Here is a 25,671-nt window from a genome sequence, read left to right on the forward strand (position 1 = left end):
ACCTGCACCATCCAATGACATGTGACCACTTCATTAGGTACACCTGCACCATCCAATGACATGTGACCACTTCATTAGGTACCCCTGCACCATCCAATGACACGTGGCCACTTCATTAGGTACCCCTGCGCCATCCAATGACACGTGGCCACTTCATTAGGTACCCCTGCGCCATCCAATGACAGGTGACCACTTCATTAGGTACACCTGCACTCTCCACTGACATGTGACCACTTCATTAGGCACACCTGCACCTTCCAATGACATGTGACCACTTCATTAGGTACACCTGCACCATCCAATGACATGTGACCACTTCATTAAGTACACCTGCACCATCCAATGACATGTGACCACTTCATTAGGTACACCTGCACCATCCAATGACATGTGACCACTTCATTAGGTACACCTGCACCATCCAATGACATGTGACCACTTCATTAGGTACACCTGCACCATCCAATGACATGTGACCACTTCATTAGGTACACCTGCACCATCCAATGACATGTGACCACTTCATTAAGTACACCTGCACCATCCAATGACATGTGACCACTTCATTAGGTACACCTGCACCATCCAATGACATGTGACCACTTCATTAGGCACACCTGCACCATCCAATGACATGTGACCACTTCATTAGGCACACCTGCACCATCCAATGACATGTGAACACTTCCTTATGTTATTCTTTTGTATTCATATTTTAACAATATTCGGTGGGCCGCTACAAAACGAGCTGCAGGGGCCTAAAATGGCCCCCGGGCTGCACTTTGCACACCTGTCATTAGTGTGAGTGTGATCATCAGGAGAGGCTGTGCAGAAAAGGTCAAGCTAGTTACTTGGTGCAGTCGTCTTTTGCTTCATTGCAAGGACAGAAAAACAAGCTGAAATAAGCAACCGCACATAAAAAAAAAGCAGGAAAATCTGGTAGTTTTAGCTAATAGTCATGCTGCAAGATCTAGCATGTTGCAGTCAATGTTTATTCCCATTTATTTCCCGTTAATTCCCACAGAAAGTTTCCCACTTGGAAAATTCCTGGAATTTTGCAACCCTAACGACAAAAGATGCAGTAAGTTGTGATGTTCAATCAGGGCTAATGTTAGCATGTGCTAGATAGAACATGCAAAAACATGTCAGCACAACATGTTGGAAGTGGACTTCTTGTACGCTGAAATGTGAACACTTTCTACTGACATGCAAATGTTCTTTTTCATACGTTGTTAGCAAACATTGTCATGTCATCTCACTTTTTCCCAGCGTGGGGTCATGTGACTGCCCGGCGCCGTTTGATTGGTTTGATGGAGTCAAAGGTCACTGGAGCTTCCAAAATGTAGCAATCGGAATGAGAGTCAACATAAGAATACTCTTGCAAAAGTACAAAAATATGTTGCAGTAAAACTACTCTTTCAAGTACATTCCATCCAAAAAGTGATGTCATGTAGTACACGTAACGCGTTAGTACCTACCTATGCAGTAGTACCTGTTGTTTTCACTTTTTCTATTTTGCTAATACTATCGTAGTGTTCCTCAAATGCTGGCGGCCTCCTTGCCTCCAAGGAATGTGGCGTTCCACCAAATAGAAAAACATGTTATTTTGTATGATAACAGATACTACAGGTGTAACCACTCAGAGTCGGATATATATATATATATATATATATATATGTATATATATATATATATATATATATACATATATATATATATATATATATATATATATACATATATATATATATATATATATATATATATATATATATATATATATATATATATATATATATATTAAAATTTTCTTTTTAGCGCATAAACTTTGACACTGTGATGATGTAATTTCCTGTTGTCTTGGTCAGTCAGGTAGGTTACTAGCTTGTTTGCCCAAGGGTACAGTGACAATATACATTCCAATGTGTATAAAAAACATGCATTGTGCACTTTGTGTTGTACAACACTTATTACAGCACATGAACGTTGGCTTTATAAATAGAACTAATGTAACATAATGGAGACCATTTCTTCACAGTTTCCTTTCCTTTCAACATTTCGGAAGTTACTGTACTCATGTGTAAGTCAAATAAATGCCCCCTGGTGGTTGGCAAGAGCGTTGCAGAGGTTTTTTTTTCTCAAATTCATTCCAAACGACTAAAAAACAAATGTGACCACTTCATTAGGTACACCTGCACCATCCAATGACATGTGACCACTTCACCAAAGAGATGTGATCACTTCATTAGGTACCCCTGCACCATCCAATGACACGTGGCCACTTCATTAGGTACACCTGGACCATCCACTGACATGTGACCACTTCATTAGGTACACCTGCACTATCCACTGACATGTGACCACTTCATTAGGCACACCTGCACCATCCAATGACATGTGACCACTTCATTAGGTACCCCTGCACCATCCAATGACACGTGGCCACTTCATTAGGTACACCTGGACCATCCACTGACATGTGACCACTTCATTAGGTACACCTGCACCATCCACTGAAATGTGACCACTTCATTAGGTACCCCTGCACCATCCAATGACATGTGACCACTGCATTAGGTACACCTGCACCATCCACTGACATTTGACCACTTCATTAGGTACACCTGCACCATCCAATGACATGTGACCACTTCATTAGGTACCCCTGCACCATCCACTGACATGTGACCACTTCATTAGGTACACCTGCACCATCCAATGACATGTGACCACTTCACCAAAGAGATGTGATCACTTCATTAGGTACCCCTGCACCATCCAATGACACGTGGCCACTTCATTAGGTACCCCTGCACCATCCACTGACATGTGACCACTTCATTAGGTACACCTGCACCATCCAATGACATGTGACCACTTCACCAAAGAGATGTGATCACTTCATTAGGTACACCTGCACCATCCAATGACATGTGACCACTTCACCAAAGAGATGTGATCACTTCATTAGGTACACCTGCACCATCCAATGACATGTGACCACTTCACCAAAGAGATGTGATCACTTCATTAGGTACCCCTGCACCATCCAATGACACGTGGCCACTTCATTAGGTACACCTGGACCATCCACTGACATGTGACCACTTCATTAGGTACACCTGCACCATCCACTGACATGTGACCACTTCATTAGGTACCCCTGCACCATCCAATGACAGGTGACCACTGCATTAGGTACACCTGCACCATCCACTGACATTTGACCACTTCATTAGGTACACCTGCACCATCCAATGACAGGTGACCACTGCATTAGGTACACCTGCACCATCCACTGACATTTGACCACTTCATTAGGTACCCCTGCACCTTCCAATGACAGGTGACCACTTCATTAGGTACACCTGCACCATCCACTGACATTTGACCACTTCATTAGGTACACCTGCACCATCCAATGACATGTGACCACTTCATTAGGTACACCTGCACCATCCACTGACATGTGACCACTTCATTAGGTACACCTGCACCATCCAATGTCATGTGACCACTTCATTAGGTACCCCTGCACCATCCAATGACATGTGACCACTTCATTAGGTACCCCTGCACCATCCACTGACATGTGACCACTTCATTAGGTACACCTGCACCATCCACTGACATGTGACCACTTCATTAGGTACCCCTGCACCATCCACTGACATTTGACCACTTCATTAGGTACACCTGCACCATCCAATGACATGTGACCACTTCATTAGGTACACCTGCACCATCCAATGACATGTGACCACTTCATTAGGTACACCTGCACCATCCACTGACATTTGACCACTTCATTAAGTACCCCTGCACCATCCAATGACATGTGACCACTTCATTAGGTACACCTGCACCATCCACTGACATTTGACCACTTCATTAAGTACCCCTGCACCATCCAATGACATGTGACCACTTCATTAGGTACACCTGCACCATCCAATGACATGTGACCACTTCATTAGGTACACCTGCGCCATCCAATGACATGTGACCACTTCATTAGGTACACCTGCACCATCCAATGACATGTGACCACTTCATTAGGTACACCTGCACCATCCACTGACATTTGACCACTTCATTAGGTACACCTGCACCATCCAATGACATGTGACCACTTCATTAGGTACACCTGCACCATCCAATGACATGTGACCACTTCATTAGGTACACCTGCGCCATCCAATGACATGTGACCACTTCATTAGGTACACCTGCACCATCCAATGACAGGTGACCACTTCATTAGGTACACCTGCACCATCCACTGACATTTGACCACTTCATTAAGTACCCCTGCACCATCCAATGACATGTGACCACTTCATTAGGTACCCCTGCACCATCCAATGACATGTGACCACTTCATTAGGTACACCTGCGCCATCCAATGACATGTGACCACTTCATTAGGTACACCTGCACCATCCAATGACATGTGACCACTTCATTAGGTACACCTGCACCATCCAATGACAGGTGACCACTTCATTAGGTACCCCTGCACCTTCCAATGACATGTGACCACTTCATTAGGTACCCCTGCACCATCCAATGACATGTGACCACTTCATTAGGTACACCTGCACCATCCAATGACATGTGACCACTTCATTAGGTACACCTGCACCATCCAATGACATGTGACCACTTCATTAGGTACACCTGCACCATCCACTGACATGTGACCACTTCATTAGGTACACCTGCACCATCCACTGACATGTGACCACTTCATTAGGTACACCTGCACCATCCAATGACATGTGACCACTTCATTAGGTACCCCTGCACCATCCAATGACAGGTGACCACTTCATTAGGTACCCCTGCACCTTCCAATGACATGTGACCACTTCATTAGGTACCCCTGCACCTTCCAATGACATGTGACCACTTCATTAGGTACACCTGCACCATCCAATGACATGTGACCACTTCATTAGGTACACCTGCACCATCCAATGACATGTGACCACTTCATTAGGTACCCCTGCACCATCCAATGACATGTGACCACTTCATTAGGCACACCTGCACCATCCAATGACATGTGACCACTTCATTAGGTACCCCTGCACCATCCAATGACATGTGACCACTTCATTAGGTACACCTGCACCATCCAATGACATGTGACCACTTCATTAGGTACACCTGCACCATCCACTGACATTTGACCACTTCATTAAGTACCCCTGCACCATCCAATGACATGTGACCACTTCATTAGGTACACCTGCACCATCCACTGACATTTGACCACTTCATTAAGTACCCCTGCACCATCCAATGACATGTGACCACTTCATTAGGTACACCTGCACCATCCAATGACATGTGACCACTTCATTAGGTACACCTGCGCCATCCAATGACATGTGACCACTTCATTAGGTACACCTGCACCATCCAATGACATGTGACCACTTCATTAGGTACACCTGCACCATCCACTGACATTTGACCACTTCATTAGGTACACCTGCACCATCCAATGACATGTGACCACTTCATTAGGTACACCTGCGCCATCCAATGACATGTGACCACTTCATTAGGTACACCTGCACCATCCAATGACAGGTGACCACTTCATTAGGTACACCTGCACCATCCACTGACATTTGACCACTTCATTAAGTACCCCTGCACCATCCAATGACATGTGACCACTTCATTAGGTACCCCTGCACCATCCAATGACATGTGACCACTTCATTAGGTACACCTGCGCCATCCAATGACATGTGACCACTTCATTAGGTACACCTGCACCATCCAATGACATGTGACCACTTCATTAGGTACACCTGCACCATCCAATGACAGGTGACCACTTCATTAGGTACCCCTGCACCTTCCAATGACATGTGACCACTTCATTAGGTACCCCTGCACCATCCAATGACATGTGACCACTTCATTAGGTACACCTGCACCATCCAATGACATGTGACCACTTCATTAGGTACACCTGCACCATCCAATGACATGTGACCACTTCATTAGGTACACCTGCACCATCCACTGACATGTGACCACTTCATTAGGTACACCTGCACCATCCACTGACATGTGACCACTTCATTAGGTACACCTGCACCATCCAATGACATGTGACCACTTCATTAGGTACCCCTGCACCATCCAATGACAGGTGACCACTTCATTAGGTACCCCTGCACCTTCCAATGACATGTGACCACTTCATTAGGTACCCCTGCACCTTCCAATGACATGTGACCACTTCATTAGGTACACCTGCACCATCCAATGACATGTGACCACTTCATTAGGTACACCTGCACCATCCAATGACATGTGACCACTTCATTAGGTACCCCTGCACCATCCAATGACAGGTGACCACTTCATTAGGTACCCCTGCACCTTCCAATGACATGTGACCACTTCATTAGGTACCCCTGCACCTTCCAATGACATGTGACCACTTCATTAGGTACACCTGCACCATCCAATGACATGTGACCACTTCATTAGGTACACCTGCACCATCCAATGACATGTGACCACTTCATTAGGTACCCCTGCACCATCCAATGACATGTGACCACTTCATTAGGCACACCTGCACCATCCAATGACATGTGACCACTTCATTAGGTACCCCTGCACCATCCAATGACATGTGACCACTTCATTAGGTACACCTGCACCATCCAATGACATGTGACCACTTCATTAGGTACACCTGCACCATCCAATGACATGTGACCACTTCATTAGGTACACCTGCACCATCCAATGACATGTGGCCACTTCATTAGGTACACCTGCACCATCCAATGACATGTGACCACTTCATTAGGCACACCTGCACCATCCAATGACATGTGACCACTTCATTAGGTACCCCTGCACCATCCAATGACATGTGACCACTTCATTAGGCACACCTGCACCATCCAATGACATGTGACCACTTCATTAGGCACACCTGCACCATCCAATGACATGTGACCACTTCATTAGGTACCCCTGCACCATCCAATGACATGTGACCACTTCATTAGGTACACCTGCACCATCCAATGACACACTTGACACAGGAAGTTGCAAGTGATGGACACACTTGACACAGGAAGTTGCAAGTGATGGACACACTTGACACAGGAAGTTGCAAGTGTGGGGAAATGAGAGGCTGGGCTTTCCACGCCACTTGCACAGTTAACCACGCTCGCAGGCCCACAGGCAGACGGGGGCGAGGGGGGATTCACACTCGCGTCACAAGGCTCATGCCGTCGCCTTCACACTTTTGATCAACATGTCTTCCGTGAGAAGACGCTAGAAGCCAGCGTGGAATGAAAGGCAGAAGAAGAAGACGAGAAGGTAACTTCTGACTGGTAAGCGCTTCACAGCAGCCATTTTTTACAGTAATAATATTTACAGTAATAATATTTACAGTGAAGTGAAGTGAATTATATTTATATAACGCTTTTTCTCTAGTGACTCAAAGCACTTTACATAGTGAAAGCCAATATCTAAGTTACATTTAAAGCAGTGTGGGTGGCACTGGGAGCAGGTGGGTAAAGTGTCTTGCCCAAGGACACAACGGCAGTGACTGGGATGGCGGAAGCGGGGATCGAACCTGGAACCCTCAAGTTGCTGGCACGGCCGCTCTACCAACCGAGCTATGCCGTAATAATATTTACTGCAATATTATTTACTGGAATATTATTGACTGCATTATTTACTGCAATATTATTTTCTGCACCATTTACAGCAATATTATTTACAGCAATATTATTTACTGCAATATTATTCACTGCAATATTATTGACTGCATTATTTACAGTAATAATGTGATTTGTGTTCAGTCTAAGTATTAATTACCTTAAACCAATTACATTTTCATATTTGTACACACAATGCAGTATTTAATATCTGTAATACATTATCGTATTAACTGAAGACTCATATAAAATATGATACTGTATCATATGATATTATACTATATAATATATTATGATATATATAATGTTATACTATATAATATATATTGGGGTAAATGAATCGATTCACATTCGATTGTAATATTTTATTAAGAATATTACGTTTTTTTTACTTTGTTTAGCTTACTAATACGTTCAATACTTCACTTATCATACTAATATTACATGTAATATTTCATTTAGCATACTAGTATTACATATAATACTTTATTTAGCATACTAATACATTCAATGCTTAACTTAGCATACTAATATAACTTTTAATATTTCATTTATATTACTAATATTACCTATTTTTGCATACCAATATTACATTTAATGTTTCATTTATATTACTGATATTGCATTTAATACTTCCTTTAGCATACTAGTATTACATTTAATACTTCATTTAGCATACTAATAGTTTGGTATTATTTATTCAGATAGTAATATTGTTACATTTTATACTTTATTTACCAAACTATTAGTGATACATTTGATACTTGATGTAGCATATTAATATAGATAAGTATGACGGATAGGCATGTATGATAGGTATGATACATAAGTATGTATGATATATATGTTTGCTATAAAAGGATGTATATAGATAAGTATGATAGATAGGTATGATGGATAGGTATGCGCTGTATGTTAGGTAAGTATTGATTATAGATAGGTATGGATGATAGATAACTATGATATGTCTGATAGGTATTAAAGGAAAGTAAGTAAGTAGGTATGATAGTTAGGTATGGATGGTAGATAGTTATGATAGGTAAGTAAGTATGAATCATAGGTATGATAGATAGGTATGGATGATAGATTGGTATAATAGGAAAGTATATATTATAGGTATGATAGATAAGTATGCATGATGGGTATAATAGTAGGTATGTATGATAGATATATGGTATGATAGATAGGTATGTAATATAGATAGGTATGCTTGACAGATAGGTATGCATGATAGATAGGTATGAATGATAGATAGGTATGAACGATGGACAGGTATGGATGATAGATAGGTATGGATGATAGATAGGTATGAATGATAGATAGGTATGAATGATGGACAGGTATGGATGATAGATAGGTATGGATGAAAGATAGGTATGCATGATAGATAGTTATGGATGATAGATAGGTATGAATGATAGATAGGTATGAATGATGGACAGGTATGGATGATAGATAGGTATGGATGAAAGATAGGTATGCATGATAGATAGTTATGGATGATAGATAGGTATGGATGATAGATAGGTATGAACGATGGACAGGTATGGATGATAGATAGGTATGGATGAAAGATAGGTATGCATGATAGATAGTTATGGATGATAGATAGGTATGAATGATAGATAGGTATGAATGATGGACAGGTATGGATGATAGATAGGTATGGATGATAGATAGGTATGAATGATAGATAGGTATGCATGATAGATAGTTATGGATGATAGATAGGTATGAATGATAGATAGGTATGAACGATGGACAGGTATGGATGATAGATAGGTATGAATGATAGATAGGTATGAATGATGGACAGGTATGGATGATAGATAGGTATGCATGATAGATAGTTATGGATGGTAGATAGGTATGTAATACAGATAGGTATGCTTGACAGATAGCTATGAATCATAGATAGGTATGGATGATAGATAGGTATGTAATATAGATAGGTATGCTTGATAGATAGGTATGGATGATAGATAGGTATGTAATATAGATAGGTATGCTTGATAGATAGGTATGGATGATAGATAGGTATGTAATATAGATAGGTATGCTTGATAGATAGGTATGGATGATAGATAGGTATGGATGATAGATAGGTATGGATGACAGATAGGTATGGATGACAGATAGGTATGCTTGACAGATAGCTATGAATGATAGATAGGTATGGATGACAGATAGGTATGTAATATAGATAGGTATGCTTGATAGATAGGTATGGATGATAGATAGGTATGGATGACAGATAGGTATGCTTGACAGATAGCTATGAATGATAGATAGGTATGGATGACAGATAGGTATGCTTGACAGATAGCTATGAATGATAGATAGGTATGGATGATAGATAGGTATGTAATATAGATAGGTATGCTTGACAGATAGCTTTGAATGATAGATAGGTATGGATGAAAAATAGGTTTGATATGTAAGTATGTATGATAGGTATGATAGATAGGTATGTATGACAGATAGGTATGGATGATAGGTAGATAGGTATGATATGTAAGCATGTATGCTAGATAGGTGTGATATGTAAGCATGTATGCTAGATAGGTATGATATGTAAGCATGTATGATAGATAGGTATGATATGTAAGCATGTGTACTAGATAGGTATGATATGTAAGCATGTATGCTAGATAGGTATGATATGTAAGCATGTATGCTAGATAGGTATGATATGTAAGTAGGTATGGTTGATGATTTTTAGTGTTCAAAGAGAGAAACACAACTCCAATCCAACTTCCCAAACTTTGGTGTTGTGTTTTTGTTTCTTCAGACTCTCACGTCCCTCGGTGGCAGCCAGGAAGTGACGTGTGACCTTTAACCTCAGACCCAACAGGTCATGGCAGCCTGGTCGGCGGTGTGGCTGCGAGGGATCGCCGCTCTGGTCTTTGTGGCGCCCACACGCAGTGAGTCTGTCAAACTTTACACCACATGTAGTCCTCAAAGATCCTTTACGTGACAAACGCTTGTAGGAAGTCAAAGATCCTCTATACAACAGGAAAGGAGTACTCTGTTGTGGTCTGTAAGGGATTGCTGTAAAAAACACTTGTCAAAGATCATCTATATAACATGAGAAGTTGCCCGCTGCTGTTTTAAAAAAACGTTAGTCAAAGATCCTCCATTTGACAAGAGCATCCTGGCGTTGTCTGAAACCTTCTACCAAAAATGTTTGTCAAAGATCCTTTATGACAGCAGAGTATTTAAAAAACAAAACAAACATCAACAATTATTGTCATAGATCCTCTATATGACATGAGAGTAAAACGCTGCTGATTTGTAAAAACATTAGTCAAAGATCCTCTATTTAAAAAGAGTGTGTTGGCGTTTTTGGGAATCTTCTGCCAAAAAAATGTTTGTCAAAGATCCTTTATATGACAGCAGGACACTTTAAAAAAAAAAGAAACATTAAAAATGATTGCCAAAGATCCTCTATTTGACATGAGAGTAAAACGCTGCTGTTTTATAAAAACGTTAGTCAAAGATCTTCTATTTGAAAGGGGCGTTGAAACCTTCTGCCATAAAATGTTAGTCAAAGATCCTTTTTAACACACTAGGGCACTTTTTTAAAGACAAACATAAAAAACAGATTGTCTAAAATCCTCTCAATGACATGAAAGTAAAATGCTGCTGTTTTGGAAACATGCTAGTCAAAGATCCTCTATTTGAAGGAAGTAGTAACACATTTAGTTATGTTGTCACAACAACAGGAAGTAGTAACACATTTAGTTATGTTGTCACAACAACAGGAAGTAGTAACACATTTAGTTATGTTGTCACAACAACAGGAAGTAGTAACACATTTAGTTATGTTGTGAAGTGAAGTGAAGTGAATTATATTTATATAGCGCTTTTTCTCTAGTGACTCAAAGTGCTTTACATAGTGAAACCCAATATCTAAGTCACATTCAAACCAGTGTGGGTGGCACTGGGAGCAGGTGGGTAAAGTGTCTTGCCCAAGGACACAACGGCAGTGACTAGGATGGCGGAAGCGGGGATCGAACTTGCGACCCTCAATTTGCTGGCCCGGCCTCTCTACCAACCGAGCTAAACCGGTTACTCATGTTGTCACAACAACAGGAAGTAGTAACACATTTAGTTATGTTGTCACAACAACAGGAAGTAGTGACACATTTAGTTATGTTGTCACAACAACAGGAAGTAGTAACACATTTAGTTATGTTGTCACAACAACAGGAAGTAGTGACACATTTAGTTATGTTGTCACAACAACAGGAAGTAGTGACACATTTAGTTATGTTGTCACAACAACAGGAAGTAGTAACACATTTAGTTATGTTGTCACAACAACAGGAAGTAGTAACACATTTAGTTATGTTGTCACAACAACAGGAAGTAGTGACACATTTAGTTATGTTGTCACAACAACAGGAAGTAGTGACACATTTAGTTATGTTGTCACAACAACAGGAAGTAGTACCACATTTAGTTATGTTGTCACAACAACAGGAAGTAGTGACACATTTAGTTATGTTGTCACAACAACAGGAAGTAGTGACACATTTAGTTATGTTGTCACAACAACAGGAAGTAGTAACACATTTAGTTATGTTGTCACAACAACAGGAAGTAGTAACACATTTAGTTATGTTGTCACAACAACAGGAAGTAGTACCACATTTAGTTATGTTGTCACAACAACAGGAAGTAGTGACACATTTAGTTATGTTGTCACAACAACAGGAAGTAGTGACACATTTAGTTATGTTGTCACAACAACAGGAAGTAGTACCACATTTAGTTATGTTGTCACAACAACAGGAAGTAGTGACACATTTAGTTATGTTGTCACAACAACAGGAAGTAGTGACACATTTAGTTATGTTGTCACAACAACAGGAAGTAGTAACACATTTAGTTATGTTGTCACAACAACAGGAAGTAGTAACACATTTAGTTATGTTGTCACAACAACAGGAAGTAGTAACACATTTAGTTATGTTGTCACAACAACAGGAAGTAGTAACACATTTAGTTATGTTGTCACAACAACAGGAAGTAGTAACACATTTAGTTATGTTGTCACAACAACAGGAAGTAGTAACACATTTAGTTATGTTGTCACAACAACAGGAAGTAGTAACACATTTAGTTATGTTGTCACAACAACAGGAAGTAGTGACACATTTAGTTATGTTGTCACAACAACAGGAAGTAGTAACACATTTAGTTATGTTGTCACAACAACAGGAAGTAGTACCACATTTAGTTATGTTGTCACAACAACAGGAAGTAGTGACACATTTAGTTATGTTGTCACAACAACAGGAAGTAGTGACACATTTAGTTATGTTGTCACAACAACAGGAAGTAGTACCACATTTAGTTATGTTGTCACAACAACAGGAAGTAGTGACACATTTAGTTATGTTGTCACAACAACAGGAAGTAGTGACACATTTAGTTATGTTGTCACAACAACAGGAAGTAGTAACACATTTAGTTATGTTGTCACAACAACAGGAAGTAGTAACACATTTAGTTATGTTGTCACAACAACAGGAAGTAGTAACACATTTAGTTATGTTGTCACAACAACAGGAAGTAGTAACACATTTAGTTATGTTGTCACAACAACAGGAAGTAGTGACACATTTAGTTATGTTGTCACAACAACAGGAAGTAGTGACACATTTAGTTATGTTGTCACAACAACAGGAAGTAGTAACACATTTAGTTATGTTGTCACAACAACAGGAAGTAGTAACACATTTAGTTATGTTGTCACAACAACAGGAAGTAGTAACACATTTAGTTATGTTGTCACAACAACAGGAAGTAGTAACACATTTAGTTATGTTGTCACAACAACAGGAAGTAGTAACACATTTAGTTATGTTGTCACAACAACAGGAAGTCAAAACAACACTTCAGCAGTTAGAAAAAGGTCAGACCTTTTTAGCTTTTGAACATATTTTTATTTTACAAACTTATTTTACAACATAGTGTCTCACTATGTACAGTATTAGTGTACATTATTAATATGGTCTATAATTATACAGTGTTAATATAATGTATTATACAGTATTAATATGAAGTATTATTATACATTATTAATATGAAGCATTATTATACAGTTTTAATATGAAGTATTATTATACATTATTAATATGATGTATTGTACAGTATTAACATGAAGTATTATTATACAGTATTAATATGATGTATTGTACAGTATTAATATGAAGTATTATTATACAGTATTAATATGATGTTTCATACAGTATAATATGAAGTATTGTTATACTGTATTATTATGAAGTATTGTTATACAGTATTATTATGAAGTATTGTTATACAGTTTTAATAGGAGGTATTATTATACTGTATAAATATGATGTATTGTACAGTATTAATATGAAGTTTGATTAAACATGTCCACAGTAAAAGAGCAAATGTTTCTCCAACAAATATGTCAAACAGTAATATTTGATGTGAAGTTATTGGAGCTTTAAACATGTCAATAATTCATAACATGGATTTAAGTTGATGATTATTTTTAAAGAGTTTACACAATAAAAGCCTGCTGTGTTTCTTTCCAGTCAGCACTTTGACTTTGTCAGGTCACATTTCACCTGTTGGCTCTTTTATTCCACTTCCTGTTTCCTTCCCATGAAGACTTGTTAGATTATTATTTATTATTATTTATTGTTATTTATTCCACTTCCTGTTTCCTTCCCGTGAAGACTTGTTAGATTATTATTTATTATTATTTATTATTATTTATTATTATTTATTATTATTTATTATTATTTATTATTATTTATTCTACTTCCCGTGTCCTTCCCATGAAGACATGTTAGATTATTGGAACTTTCCCGCGGTCCTCGCTGCGTTGAAGTCTTGCACCTCCCCTGCAGGCCACCAGGCGGCGCCAGACACCTACCAGGCCAGCGCAGGCCGCCTCCTCCTGCTGCGATGTCCCCTGACCGGCGCGCACAGCAACGTGACGTGGAGCAGAGCGGGGGCCGGAGGGGGCCCCCTGCCCCCCGGGGTGGAAGTGAGGGAGGGGCTGCTGTGGTTCCTGCCCGTGCGCACCTCTCACAACGGCACATACACCTGCGGGGCCAGGTAGGAGCACACCTGTGTGACCTGTGCATGTGACCACTCTGACCACTCTGACCACTCTGAAGGGACCGGCCTGGACAACTGGTCCACTTTGGGGTCCTGGTGTCCCCTGACCTCTGCCCCCCGCCTGCCGAGGTCAGGAGCATGACCTTGGGGGTCAGCCAAAGTCTCCCCTGCAAGCAGGACGACGTCCTGGGACTCAACCGCACGTACAACCTCCGCTGGCTCAAGGTAGGCAGGGCATCAAAGATCCCTCTTCTGACGCCATGTGTTGCCAGGTCCAATTACAGCTTTCATCTGCAAAATAATAGAAAATCCCACCTCTGACACCATGTGTTGCCAGGTCCAATTACAGCTTTCTTCTGTACGACAATAATAAAAAAAAAATCCCTTTTCTGACGCCATGTGTTGCCAGGTCCAATTACTGCTTTCTTTTGCAAGATGATAAAAAAATCCCACTTCTGAGGCCATGTGTTGCCAGGTCCTATTATTGCTTTCATCTGCAAAATAATAGAAAATCCCACCTCTGACGCTATGTGTTGCCAGGTCCTATTATTGCTTTCTTCTGCAAAAAAAATAGAAAATCCCACCTCTGACGCTATGTGATGCCAGGTCCTATTATTGCTTTCTTCTGCAAAAAAAATAGAAAATCCCACCTCTGACGCTATGTGATGCCAGGTCCAATTATTGCTTTCTTCTGCAAGATTATATATATAAAAAAAAATCCCAATTCTGATGATTTGTATTGCCAGGTCCTATTACTGCTTTCTTCTGCAAAAAAAAAAAAAAATCCCACTTCTGATGCCATGTGTTGCCAGGTCCAATTACAGCTTTCATCTACAAAATAATAGAAAATCCCACCCCTGACGCCATGTGTTGCCAGGTCCAATTACTGCTTTCTTCTGCAAGATGATAAAAAATCCCACTTCTGAGGCCATGTGTTGCCAGGTCCAATTACAGCTTTCATCTGCAAAATAATAGAAAATCCCACTTCTGACGCCATGTGTTGCCAGGTCCAATTACAGCTTTCATCTGCAAAATAATAGAAAATACCACTTCTGACGCCATGTGTTGCCAGGTCCAATTACAGCTTTCATCTGCAAAATAATAGAAAATACCACTTCTGACGCCATGTGTTGCCAGGTCCAATTACAGCTTTCATCTGCAAAATAATAGAAAATCCCACCCCTGACGCCATGTGTTGCCAGGTCCAATTACTGCTTTCTTCTGCAAGATGATAAAAAATCCCACTTCTGAGGCCATGTGTTGCCAGGTCCTATTATTGCTTTCATCTGCAAAATAATAGAAAATCCCACCTCTGACACCCTGTGTTGCCAGGTCCAATTACAGCTTTCTTCTGTACGACAATAATTAAAAAAAAAATCCCTCTTCTGACGCCATGTGTTGCCAGGTCCAATTACTGCTTTCTTCTGCAAGATGATAAAAAAATCCCACTTCTAAGGCCATGCGTTGCCAGGTCCTATTATTGCTTTCTTCTGCAAAATAATAGAAAATCCCACCTCTGACGCTATATGTTGCCAGGTCCAATTACAGCTTTCTTCTGCAAGATGATAAAAAAAATCCCGCTTCTGATGCCATGTGTTGCCAGGTCCAATTACAGCATTCTTCTGCACGACAATAATTTAAAAAATCCCTCTTCTGACGCCACGTGTTGCCAGGTCCAATTACAGCTTTCTTCTGCAAGATGATAAAAAAATCCCACTTCTGATGCCATGTGTTGCCAGGTCCAATTACAGCTTTCTTCTGCACGACAATAATAAAAAAAATCCCTCTTCTGACGCCATGTGTTGCCAGGTCCAATTACTGCTTTCTTCTGTAAGATGATAAAAATCACACTTCTGACGCCATGTGTTGCCTGGTCCAATTACTGCTTTCTTCTGCAAGATGATAAAAAAAAATCCCACTTCGGATGCCATGTGTTGCCAGGTCCTATTATTGGTTTCATCTGCAAAATAATAGAAAATCCCACCTCTGACGCTATGTGTTGCCAGGTCCTATTATTGCTTTCATCTGCAAAATAATAGAAAATCCCACCTCTGACACCATGTGTTGCCAGGTCCAATTACAGCTTTCTTCTGTACGACAATAATTAAAAAAAAATCCCTCTTCTGACGCCATGTGTTGCCAGGTCCAATTACTGCTTTCTTTTGCAAGATGATAAAAAAATCCCACTTCTGAGGCCATGTGTTGCCAGGTCCTATTATTGCTTTCATCTGCAAAATAATAGAAAATCCCACCTCTGACGCTATGTGTTGCCAGGTCCTATTATTGCTTTCTTCTGCAAAAAAAATAGAAAATCCCACCTCTGACGCTATGTGATGCCAGGTCCAATTATTGCTTTCTTCTGCAAGATTATATAAAAAAAAAAAAATCCCAATTCTGATGCTTTGTATTGCCAGGTCCTATTACTGCTTTCTTCTGCAAAAAAAAAAAAAAAAATCCCACTTCTGATGCCATGTGTTGCCAGGTCCAATTACTACTTTCTTCTGCAAGATTATAAAAAAATCCTACTTCTGACACCACATGTTGCCAGGTCCAATTATTGCTTTCTTCTGGAAGATGGTAAACATCCCACTTCTGACGCCATGTGTTGCCAGGTCCTATTACTGCGCAGTCACCACTCTCTCTGTCTCTCTCTCTCTCTCTCTCTCTCTCTCTATCTCTCTCTCTCTCTCTCTCTCTCTCTCTCACTCTCTCACTCTCTCTCACTCTCTCTCTCTCTCTCTCTCTCTCTCTCTCACTCTCTCTCACTCTCTCTCTCTCTCTCTCTCTCTCTCTCTCTCTCTCTCTCTCTCTCCCTGTCTCTCTCTCTCAGGACTGCCACCCTGTGGAGCGCCAGGGGGGCGTGCCCGTGACCTCGCACGCCAGCGGCTCCATGAGGCTGACCGGGGCCAGGCAGGAGGATGCCGGGAAGTACACCTGTCTGGTGGAGGTCCGCCTCCACGGCAGGAAGTACACGTCGGCACGCAGCATCCAGCTGGAGATCAACCAGGGTCTGTACTTTCCAGACCTGTTCCTCGGATTCACGCCCGCACTTTCTTACCGCCAAATTGTGTTCTCTCAAGTGGTGGGGCAGACGGTTTTTACCGAGCCGGAGGTGTTCCTCCAACAGGAAGTGGTGGCGGTGGAACTGGGCAAGTTGACACACAAAACTATTGAAATAATACTAAAAGTACTTTTATGGTTTGTGGCCTCTGGGGGGCGCTGTGACTAAGACAGGAAGTGACCATATAAGGCTTGTGGTGAAGCCGGGCCCTTTTTAAGTTAAACATTTTGTCAGACTGCGCGTAAAAATTGGTGTCGATGCCCCGCCCACATTTTAGCAGGTTTTAAAACACTTTTGACCTTTTTTGTCGTCCGTCTGACCAATCTGAACCCCAGGTGCCAGGGTGCAGCTGAGGTGTCACGCCCTGATGGGCTTCCAGGAGGACCAGGAGACCTTCTTGTTCTGGATGGTCCACGGGACGTACGCCGAGGAGGACCAGGAGCTGCAGGAGTCTTTGCACTCGTGAGTTTGACACTCAGAAGTTCATTTTGCTTTCAAAAACATTCCCAAACTCGACCAAATGTCAGCCAAGAACGTGAGAGGACAGAGAAAGAAAAGTGTTTGAGTCTTTCAGGATCATTTAAACGGTGTGGCTCAGTTGGTAGAGCGGCCGTGCCAGCAACTTGAGGGTTCAAGGTTCGATTCCCGCTTCCACCAACCTAGTCTTTGCCGTTGTGTCCTTGAGCAAGACACTGCACCCACCTGCTCCCAGTCTGCTTTAAAATGTCACTTAGATGATGGCTTTCACTATGTAAAGAGTTTTGAGTCAATAGAGAAAAGCGCTATATAAATATAATTCACTTCACAAATAAAATGACATATTTTCCAAAAAATGTTAAGAACTTCAATATTTTTGAAATTGTAAGTCATTTATTTGAATAAAAATGACCCATCTGTCATCTACTTTGATTGGAATTGGTCTAAAAAAACCCCGAAAGTCAAAATGTATTAGAATATTTGTATATGATTTGTGTAATTAGTGATATGAATAATCGGATCATTAAAATATATATTGATTAACATTTTGGATTAAAATACATTTAAAATGTATTTTTTATCCATTAACTCCACGTCAATACATGAGGATATTTACTTAAAGTAACATTGTGTAACACTGTTACTGTTGTGTGAAACTGTGTAAACTTGTATAACATTGTGTAATGTTGTGTAACACTGTAATATTGTGTGAACCTGTGTAAACTTGCATAACATTGTGTGACATTGTGTTACACTATAAGATTGTGTAAAACTGTAAAACATTGTATAACATTGTGTAACTTTACAATTGTGTAAAATGTAACTGTAACATTGTGTGAAACTATCTAAACTGGAACACTAACATTGTGTAACACCATAAAAATGTGAAACACTAACACTGTGTAACACTAACATTGTGTAACACAACACTTTGTCGAACACTAACAAAGCTGTGCAACCTTGTGTAACACTGTACAATTTTGTAACAATGTGAAAACTTGTGTAACACTAACATTGTGTAACAAAGTGTAAACTTGTGTAACATCAACATTGCGCTACACAATGTCACAGTGTTATGAGGTGTTACACACTAGTACACAACCTTACACAATGTCAGTGTCACAAAGTGTGACAAAATGTTACACTGTGACACTATGTTAAACTGTGTTACACCATGTTACACCATGTTACATAATGTTAAAACGTTCTCCACAAGTTTACATTGTTACACAATGTTTGACAATGTTGCACAGTGTAAAAAATATTAGTGTTAGAAAAAGTTACACAATGTTACAAAGTGTTACGCAATGTTACAGTGTTACACAATGGTGAACAGTGTCTGACAATGCCACAAAGTGTTACACAACGTTACAGAGTGTTACAAAATGTTACAGTTTTGCACACTGTTACAACATGTTACACAATGGTGTGTTGTTTGACAATGTTACCAAGTGCTACACAATATTACAAAGTGTTAAACAATGTTGCAAGGAGTTACACAATGTTACAAAGTGTTACATGGTGGTGCAGTGTTTGACAATGTTACACAATGTTACAAAGTGTTACACAATGGTGCAGTGTTTGACAATGTTGCACAATGTTACAAAGTGTTACACAATGTTCCAGTGTTATGTAATGTTACACAGTGTTACAAAGTGTTACACAATGGTACAGTGTTTGACAGTGTTACAAAGTGTTACACAATATTACATAATGTTTGTCAATGTTACAAAGCTGTGTAACATTACGTAACACTGTGCGACACGTGACCAATGAGATGACTTTGAGCAAGGTCAAGTACCTAACACTCCTAAAGGTGAGTTATGTGTGTGGTGTGCAGCAGTCGCAGTGGAGGTCGGCTGGTCCTCACGTCCACTCTCACCATCGCCAAGGTCGTCCCTCGCTTCCTCAACACTTCTTTTTCTTGTCGACTCATGAACCCTCTCATTGTCAAAGATCGCCTCCTGCTGCTTGTGGAAGGTAATACTTTTCACTTACCTCTGCTAATACTTCTACTTGTACTACATACATCGGCCTGTACTACATACTACTACCTGTACTACTACTAATACTTCTACTTGTACTACATACTACTACGTGTACTACTAATAATGCTTCTACTTGTACTACATACTACTACCTGTACTACTACTAATACTTCTACTTGTACTACATACAACTACCTGTACTACTACTAATACTTCTACTTGTACTACATGCTACTACCTGTACTACTACTAATACATCTACTTGTACTACATACTACTACCTGTACTACTACTAATACTTCCACTTGTACTACATACTACTACCTGTACTGCTACTAATACTTCTACTTGTACTACATACTACTACCTGTACTGCTACTAATACTTCTACTTGTACTACATACTACTACCTGTACTGCTACTAATACTTCTACTTGTACTACATACTACTACCTGTACTACTACTAATACTTCCACTTGTACTACATACTACTACCTGTACTACTACTAATACTTCTACTTGTACTACATACTACTACCTGTACTACTACTAATACTTCCACTTGTACTACATGCTACTACCTCTACTTTACTACATGCTACTACGTGCACTACTACTACTTCTACTTTACTACATGCTACTACTACCTGTACTACTACTAATACTTCTACTTGTACTACATGCTACTACTACCTGTACTACTACTAATGCTTCTACTTGAACTACATACTACTACTACCTGTACTACTACTAATACTTCTACTTGAACTACATACTACTACCTGTACTACTACTAATACTTCTACTTGTACTACATACAACTACCTGTACTACTACTAATACTTCTACTTTACTACATACTACTACGTGTACTACTAATAATATTTCTACTTGAACTACATATTACTACCTGTACTACTACTAATACTTCTACTTGTACTACATACTACTACGTGTACTACTACTAGTACAAGATCGTAGTATCACTACTTGTCCCTGCTTGAGTGTAATACCTTCGAGGTCCTGGAGGGGCAGCAGTGAGCTGTCCTATCTTGCTCATTAATGACTACGCCAATCACGTATTCATCCAACAAGGTGGAGTCCAGGTCCAATCTGCATTCTTCTCCTCTTAGTCGTAACTCTCCTGTGGCCACGCCCACTCTGCTGTGATTGGTCGGAGGTTGGACTCGCACGCCGCTTGCATTTAGAAAGGATTTAAATGATTTTATTGGAGTATATTTCAAACCATTCAACATATTTGTCTTTCTTTGTGTGCGTAAGTTGATATTTTGACACAAGATTTACATTTTTACTCCACAAAATAAGAAAGGTGACACGTGTGAGCTAGCAGCTAGCGTGCTAACGTGGTGTTATTGCGTGCAGCCAGTCCCAGCCGCTCGCCAACCGCCGTGTCGGTCGGTGCGGCCGCCTCGCTGCTCTTCTTCTTCCTGCTGGTGGCGGCGGTGCTGCTCTTCTTCAAGGTGGACGTGACGCTGGCGTGCAGGAGACTGCGAGGACGTTTCAGCCGCCAGCGAGGTGAAGTCACGTCTTCGGGCGAAGGCGGCGGAAGGAGGTCCGCTTGTGGCCACCGCCTCCTCCCTTCAGACGTCTACGACGCCTTCGTCAGCGTCCTCCGTGCCGGCCGGCCCACCTCAGCCCACGCCGCCGCCGCCGCCTTCGCCCTGCGCTCGCTGCCTGAGCAGCTGGAGGAGCGCCATGGTTACCGCCTCTTCATCGCAGGACGTGACGACACACCGGGAGAAGGTCAGCGCCTGACACGCTAACCAACTCATTACTTCAGCAACTAACCCACTGATTGGACCACTTATTACGTACCCAGTTCAGTAACTAACACACTGACTAGGTGACTGAATAACTAACCGACTAATCAAGGTATTACATACCTAATTGAGTAACACACCCACTGACTAGGTGACTAACTAACTGAATAACTAACCGACTAATCAAGGTATTACATACCTAGTTGAGTAACACACCCACTGACTAGGTGACTAACTAACTGGATAACTAACCGACTAATCAAGGTATTACATACCTAGTTGAGTAACACACCCACTGACTAGGTGACTAACTAACTGAATAACTAACCGACTAATCAACCTAATACATACCCAGTTGAGTAACTAACCCACTGACTAGGTGACTAACTAACTTGATAACTAACCGACTAATCAAGCTATTACATACCTAGTTGAATAACTAACCCACTGACTAGGTGACTAACTAACTAAATAACTAACCGACTAATCAACCTATTACATGCCCAGTTCAGTAACTAACCCACTGACCAGGTGACTGAATAACTAACCGACTAATCAACCTATTACATACCCAGTTGAGTAACACACCCACTGACTAGGTGACCAACTAACTGACAAACTAAATAATGACTTAACTGAAAAACGGACTAACTGAATAACTATTTGACTGACTGACTGACCAACCGACAAACTAATTAACTAACAGTTTAAATGACGAACTGATTAAATGTCCAAGTAACTGTTCAAATGACTGACTGACTAATGAATCAAATGACTAAGTAACTGAATAACTAGAGCAATGAGATGATTACTAACTAATTAACTAACTGATTACATGCCTGACAAACTGTCCAACCAAGTAGTGCTCACTTCCTGTCTTTGATGCGGGCCAGCGACACACGACGCCATGGCGGCCATCTTGGGAAGATGTCGCAGGCTGATCCTCATCCTGGCCTCTGGGGGCACGCAGGCGGAGACGGAGATGAATGACGAGATGGAGACGGAGAAGAAGACTGCGCTGAGGCCCCAGTTGAGCTCGGAGCAGCAGCTGGGCGTCCATGAGGCTCTGACCGGCCGGCCCCCCCGAGTCATCCTGGTGGAGATAGGTGACAAGATGGCGGACTAAAAGCCTCCCTGGTCCAAGACTTGTTCTGACAGACTTGTCTTCTCCTGACAGACGGCCCCCTGGACTACGCAGACCTGCCGGAGTCCCTGGGCTACATCCGGAGGCGGCAAGGAGCTCTGACGTGGAGGACAGACGGACAGTCCAACAGACTTTTCTGGAAGAAGCTCCGCTACCACATGCCCTCGCTGCCACAGGCCGGACGCCACTTGCAGGACGCCATGTTGTCCACACCGCCATCTTTCTAGCCACACCCTCACAATGCTATACCTTTTTTTATTTCAGCTCACATCTTTTTGACTTTACATTAAAGACCTAACAATTTCACGATAAACTGCCGTAAAGTTCCAAACACTTCCGTGAACTTTCAAACTCGGGTGCTACTCGCTAGCAGCTGTTAGCCACATACGATATTTCCTTGAATTGCCGCCGGGGCGCTAATTATTTTAAAACCTCTTCTCACTCCGGCACTTACCAAAGGCATGCGGTAAATTTAGGCCTGCGCTTATAAATTTGAGTGTGATGTAAGGATATCATCATGAAAAGCACATTTAATAAAAAAAACATTATTATGGTCTTACCTTTACTTATAAATGAAGTCCATGCGCAGCTCCTTCTGATCAAAAGCATCCATAACTTGTTTATAGAAGTCTTCCTTATCTTTCTTCAGTTTTAAAAGTCTCTCTGTCTCCATGGACCTTTATTACCTCCTGCTTTGATTGAAAGTCCAGTTTAGAAAACGTTTTTATTTTAGATATGTAATCCTCCATGTTAAAAGTGCAAGCGAGAGGAAAAAATAAAGGATCGCTGCTCACTCTTGCTGCTTGTTGTCACTTCTTCTGCAGCCGAGTAGTCGCAAGAAGGATCACTAGCGCCCTCTACCACCAGGAGGCGGGAGTCATTTAATGACTCATATTTGACACACGCAGCTACGGTATATTAATAAAACATAGCTGCTTACTGTTCTTTTTAGCATATTCAATAGCTTGGACCTTAAATCCTACTGAATAGCTCTTAATCTTCTTCCCTTTATGCGATTTCAAATGAGTGAAATCAGCCTCCTCCATTTTGAAAATGATGACAGGTGAAGTGTCACTTGTGACGTGACGAGTTTGACCCGGTGGAAATTCTAGACATGCGCTAATAAAAATACTACTTTGCGAAACGAATTTGACCCGGCATTTATCCTAAACCGGCGGTAATGCTAAGCATGCGCTAATTATTTTGCGAAACGAGTTTGACCCGGCAGCAATTCTAGGCAGGTGCATACTATATACCCGGCAGCAAATCAAGGAAATACCAGATATATTTCCAAGTCTCACTAGCAGGTGTTAGTCACATATATATTTTCAACTCTCACTCTCTGATCATTTCAAGGACCAAACTCCTCTTTTTGTCTCTGCAAGTTTGGATGGTGAGAAGAGGTGTCAGGGAGGAGATAACACGAGAGTGGAGGTCCACAACGCCCAAAGATTCTTTAGTTAGTTGCTAGCTAACTTAAATGCTAACATGCTAGCATCTTTCCTCATTATGAACAGTTTTGCTTTATCAGTAAAAAAAAATGCCAAAATATATTTAATATTTAGTTCAGCCAAGTACAGTATATTTTGTGTGTACTTTTATGAAATAAAGCTGGCTTGCATGCCACCAGCGTGTGCTACATAGCATGATGAAAATGATAACCATGATCCATCTTTTGTGTGGCAATAACACTTTGAAGAACTTTTCATATTCCTGCTTCACATATTGTGGAATCTACTTTTACAAACTTCAAGGCTTCGTACTTTCAGAAGTTTGTATAGGAAGAATGCTGGCTGGCCTCAACAAAAGTTTATATTTACGTAAAGGTTTGTACACATTGAACACAAGATAGTAAATAACACTTTTGTATGACATAATTACATTTATTCAGGTATTTTCAGGATGCAATATATTTATATACAAACGTGTAACACATCAGCATATGTATACACACACATATATATACATAATCATACTGTATATATACATATATTTGTATTATATGTGTACATATGTATACATATATGTGTATATATATGTGTGTGTGTATATGTATATATATCTATATATATATTATACAAATGTATACATTTATGTATGAGGCTTTGATATATGTATGTATGTATATATACAGTACATATAGATATATACATACATATATATACATATATGTATATACACACAGTATATACATATATATGTATTATATGTATATATGTATACATATGTGTATATATGTCTATATATACACATATGCATGGATACATTTATGTATGAGGCCTTGATATATGCATATATGTATGTACATATACACATATATACAGTATATAAATATATAAATTATGTATGTATACATAATTTATGTATACATACAAAGTATATACACATATATGTAGA

The 25,671-nt window shown here is 40.5% G+C and overlaps 1 protein-coding gene across 1 annotated transcript in view; it reads left to right on the forward strand.

Moving 5' to 3' along the window:
• Positions 1-24,935, forward strand: part of LOC133564866 (uncharacterized) — a 57,205-nt gene extending 32,270 nt beyond the window's left edge. The window contains exons 13-22 of the mRNA XM_061919408.1: positions 10,558-10,636; positions 14,609-14,819; positions 14,882-15,047; positions 17,653-17,830; positions 17,903-17,971; positions 18,219-18,345; positions 20,201-20,340; positions 21,733-22,113; positions 23,024-23,236; positions 23,308-24,935. Coding sequence (XP_061775392.1) covers positions 10,558-10,636; positions 14,609-14,819; positions 14,882-15,047; positions 17,653-17,830; positions 17,903-17,971; positions 18,219-18,345; positions 20,201-20,340; positions 21,733-22,113; positions 23,024-23,236; positions 23,308-23,501 — 1,758 coding nt within the window. The 3' untranslated portion in view covers positions 23,502-24,935. The remainder of the gene's footprint in view (positions 1-10,557; positions 10,637-14,608; positions 14,820-14,881; positions 15,048-17,652; positions 17,831-17,902; positions 17,972-18,218; positions 18,346-20,200; positions 20,341-21,732; positions 22,114-23,023; positions 23,237-23,307) is intronic.
• The last annotated feature ends 736 nt before the right edge of the window (positions 24,936-25,671 follow it).

The sequence above is a fragment of the Nerophis ophidion genome, linkage group LG13 (genome assembly GCF_033978795.1).
Source record: "Nerophis ophidion isolate RoL-2023_Sa linkage group LG13, RoL_Noph_v1.0, whole genome shotgun sequence".
NCBI classification, from domain to species: domain Eukaryota; kingdom Metazoa; phylum Chordata; class Actinopteri; order Syngnathiformes; family Syngnathidae; genus Nerophis; species Nerophis ophidion.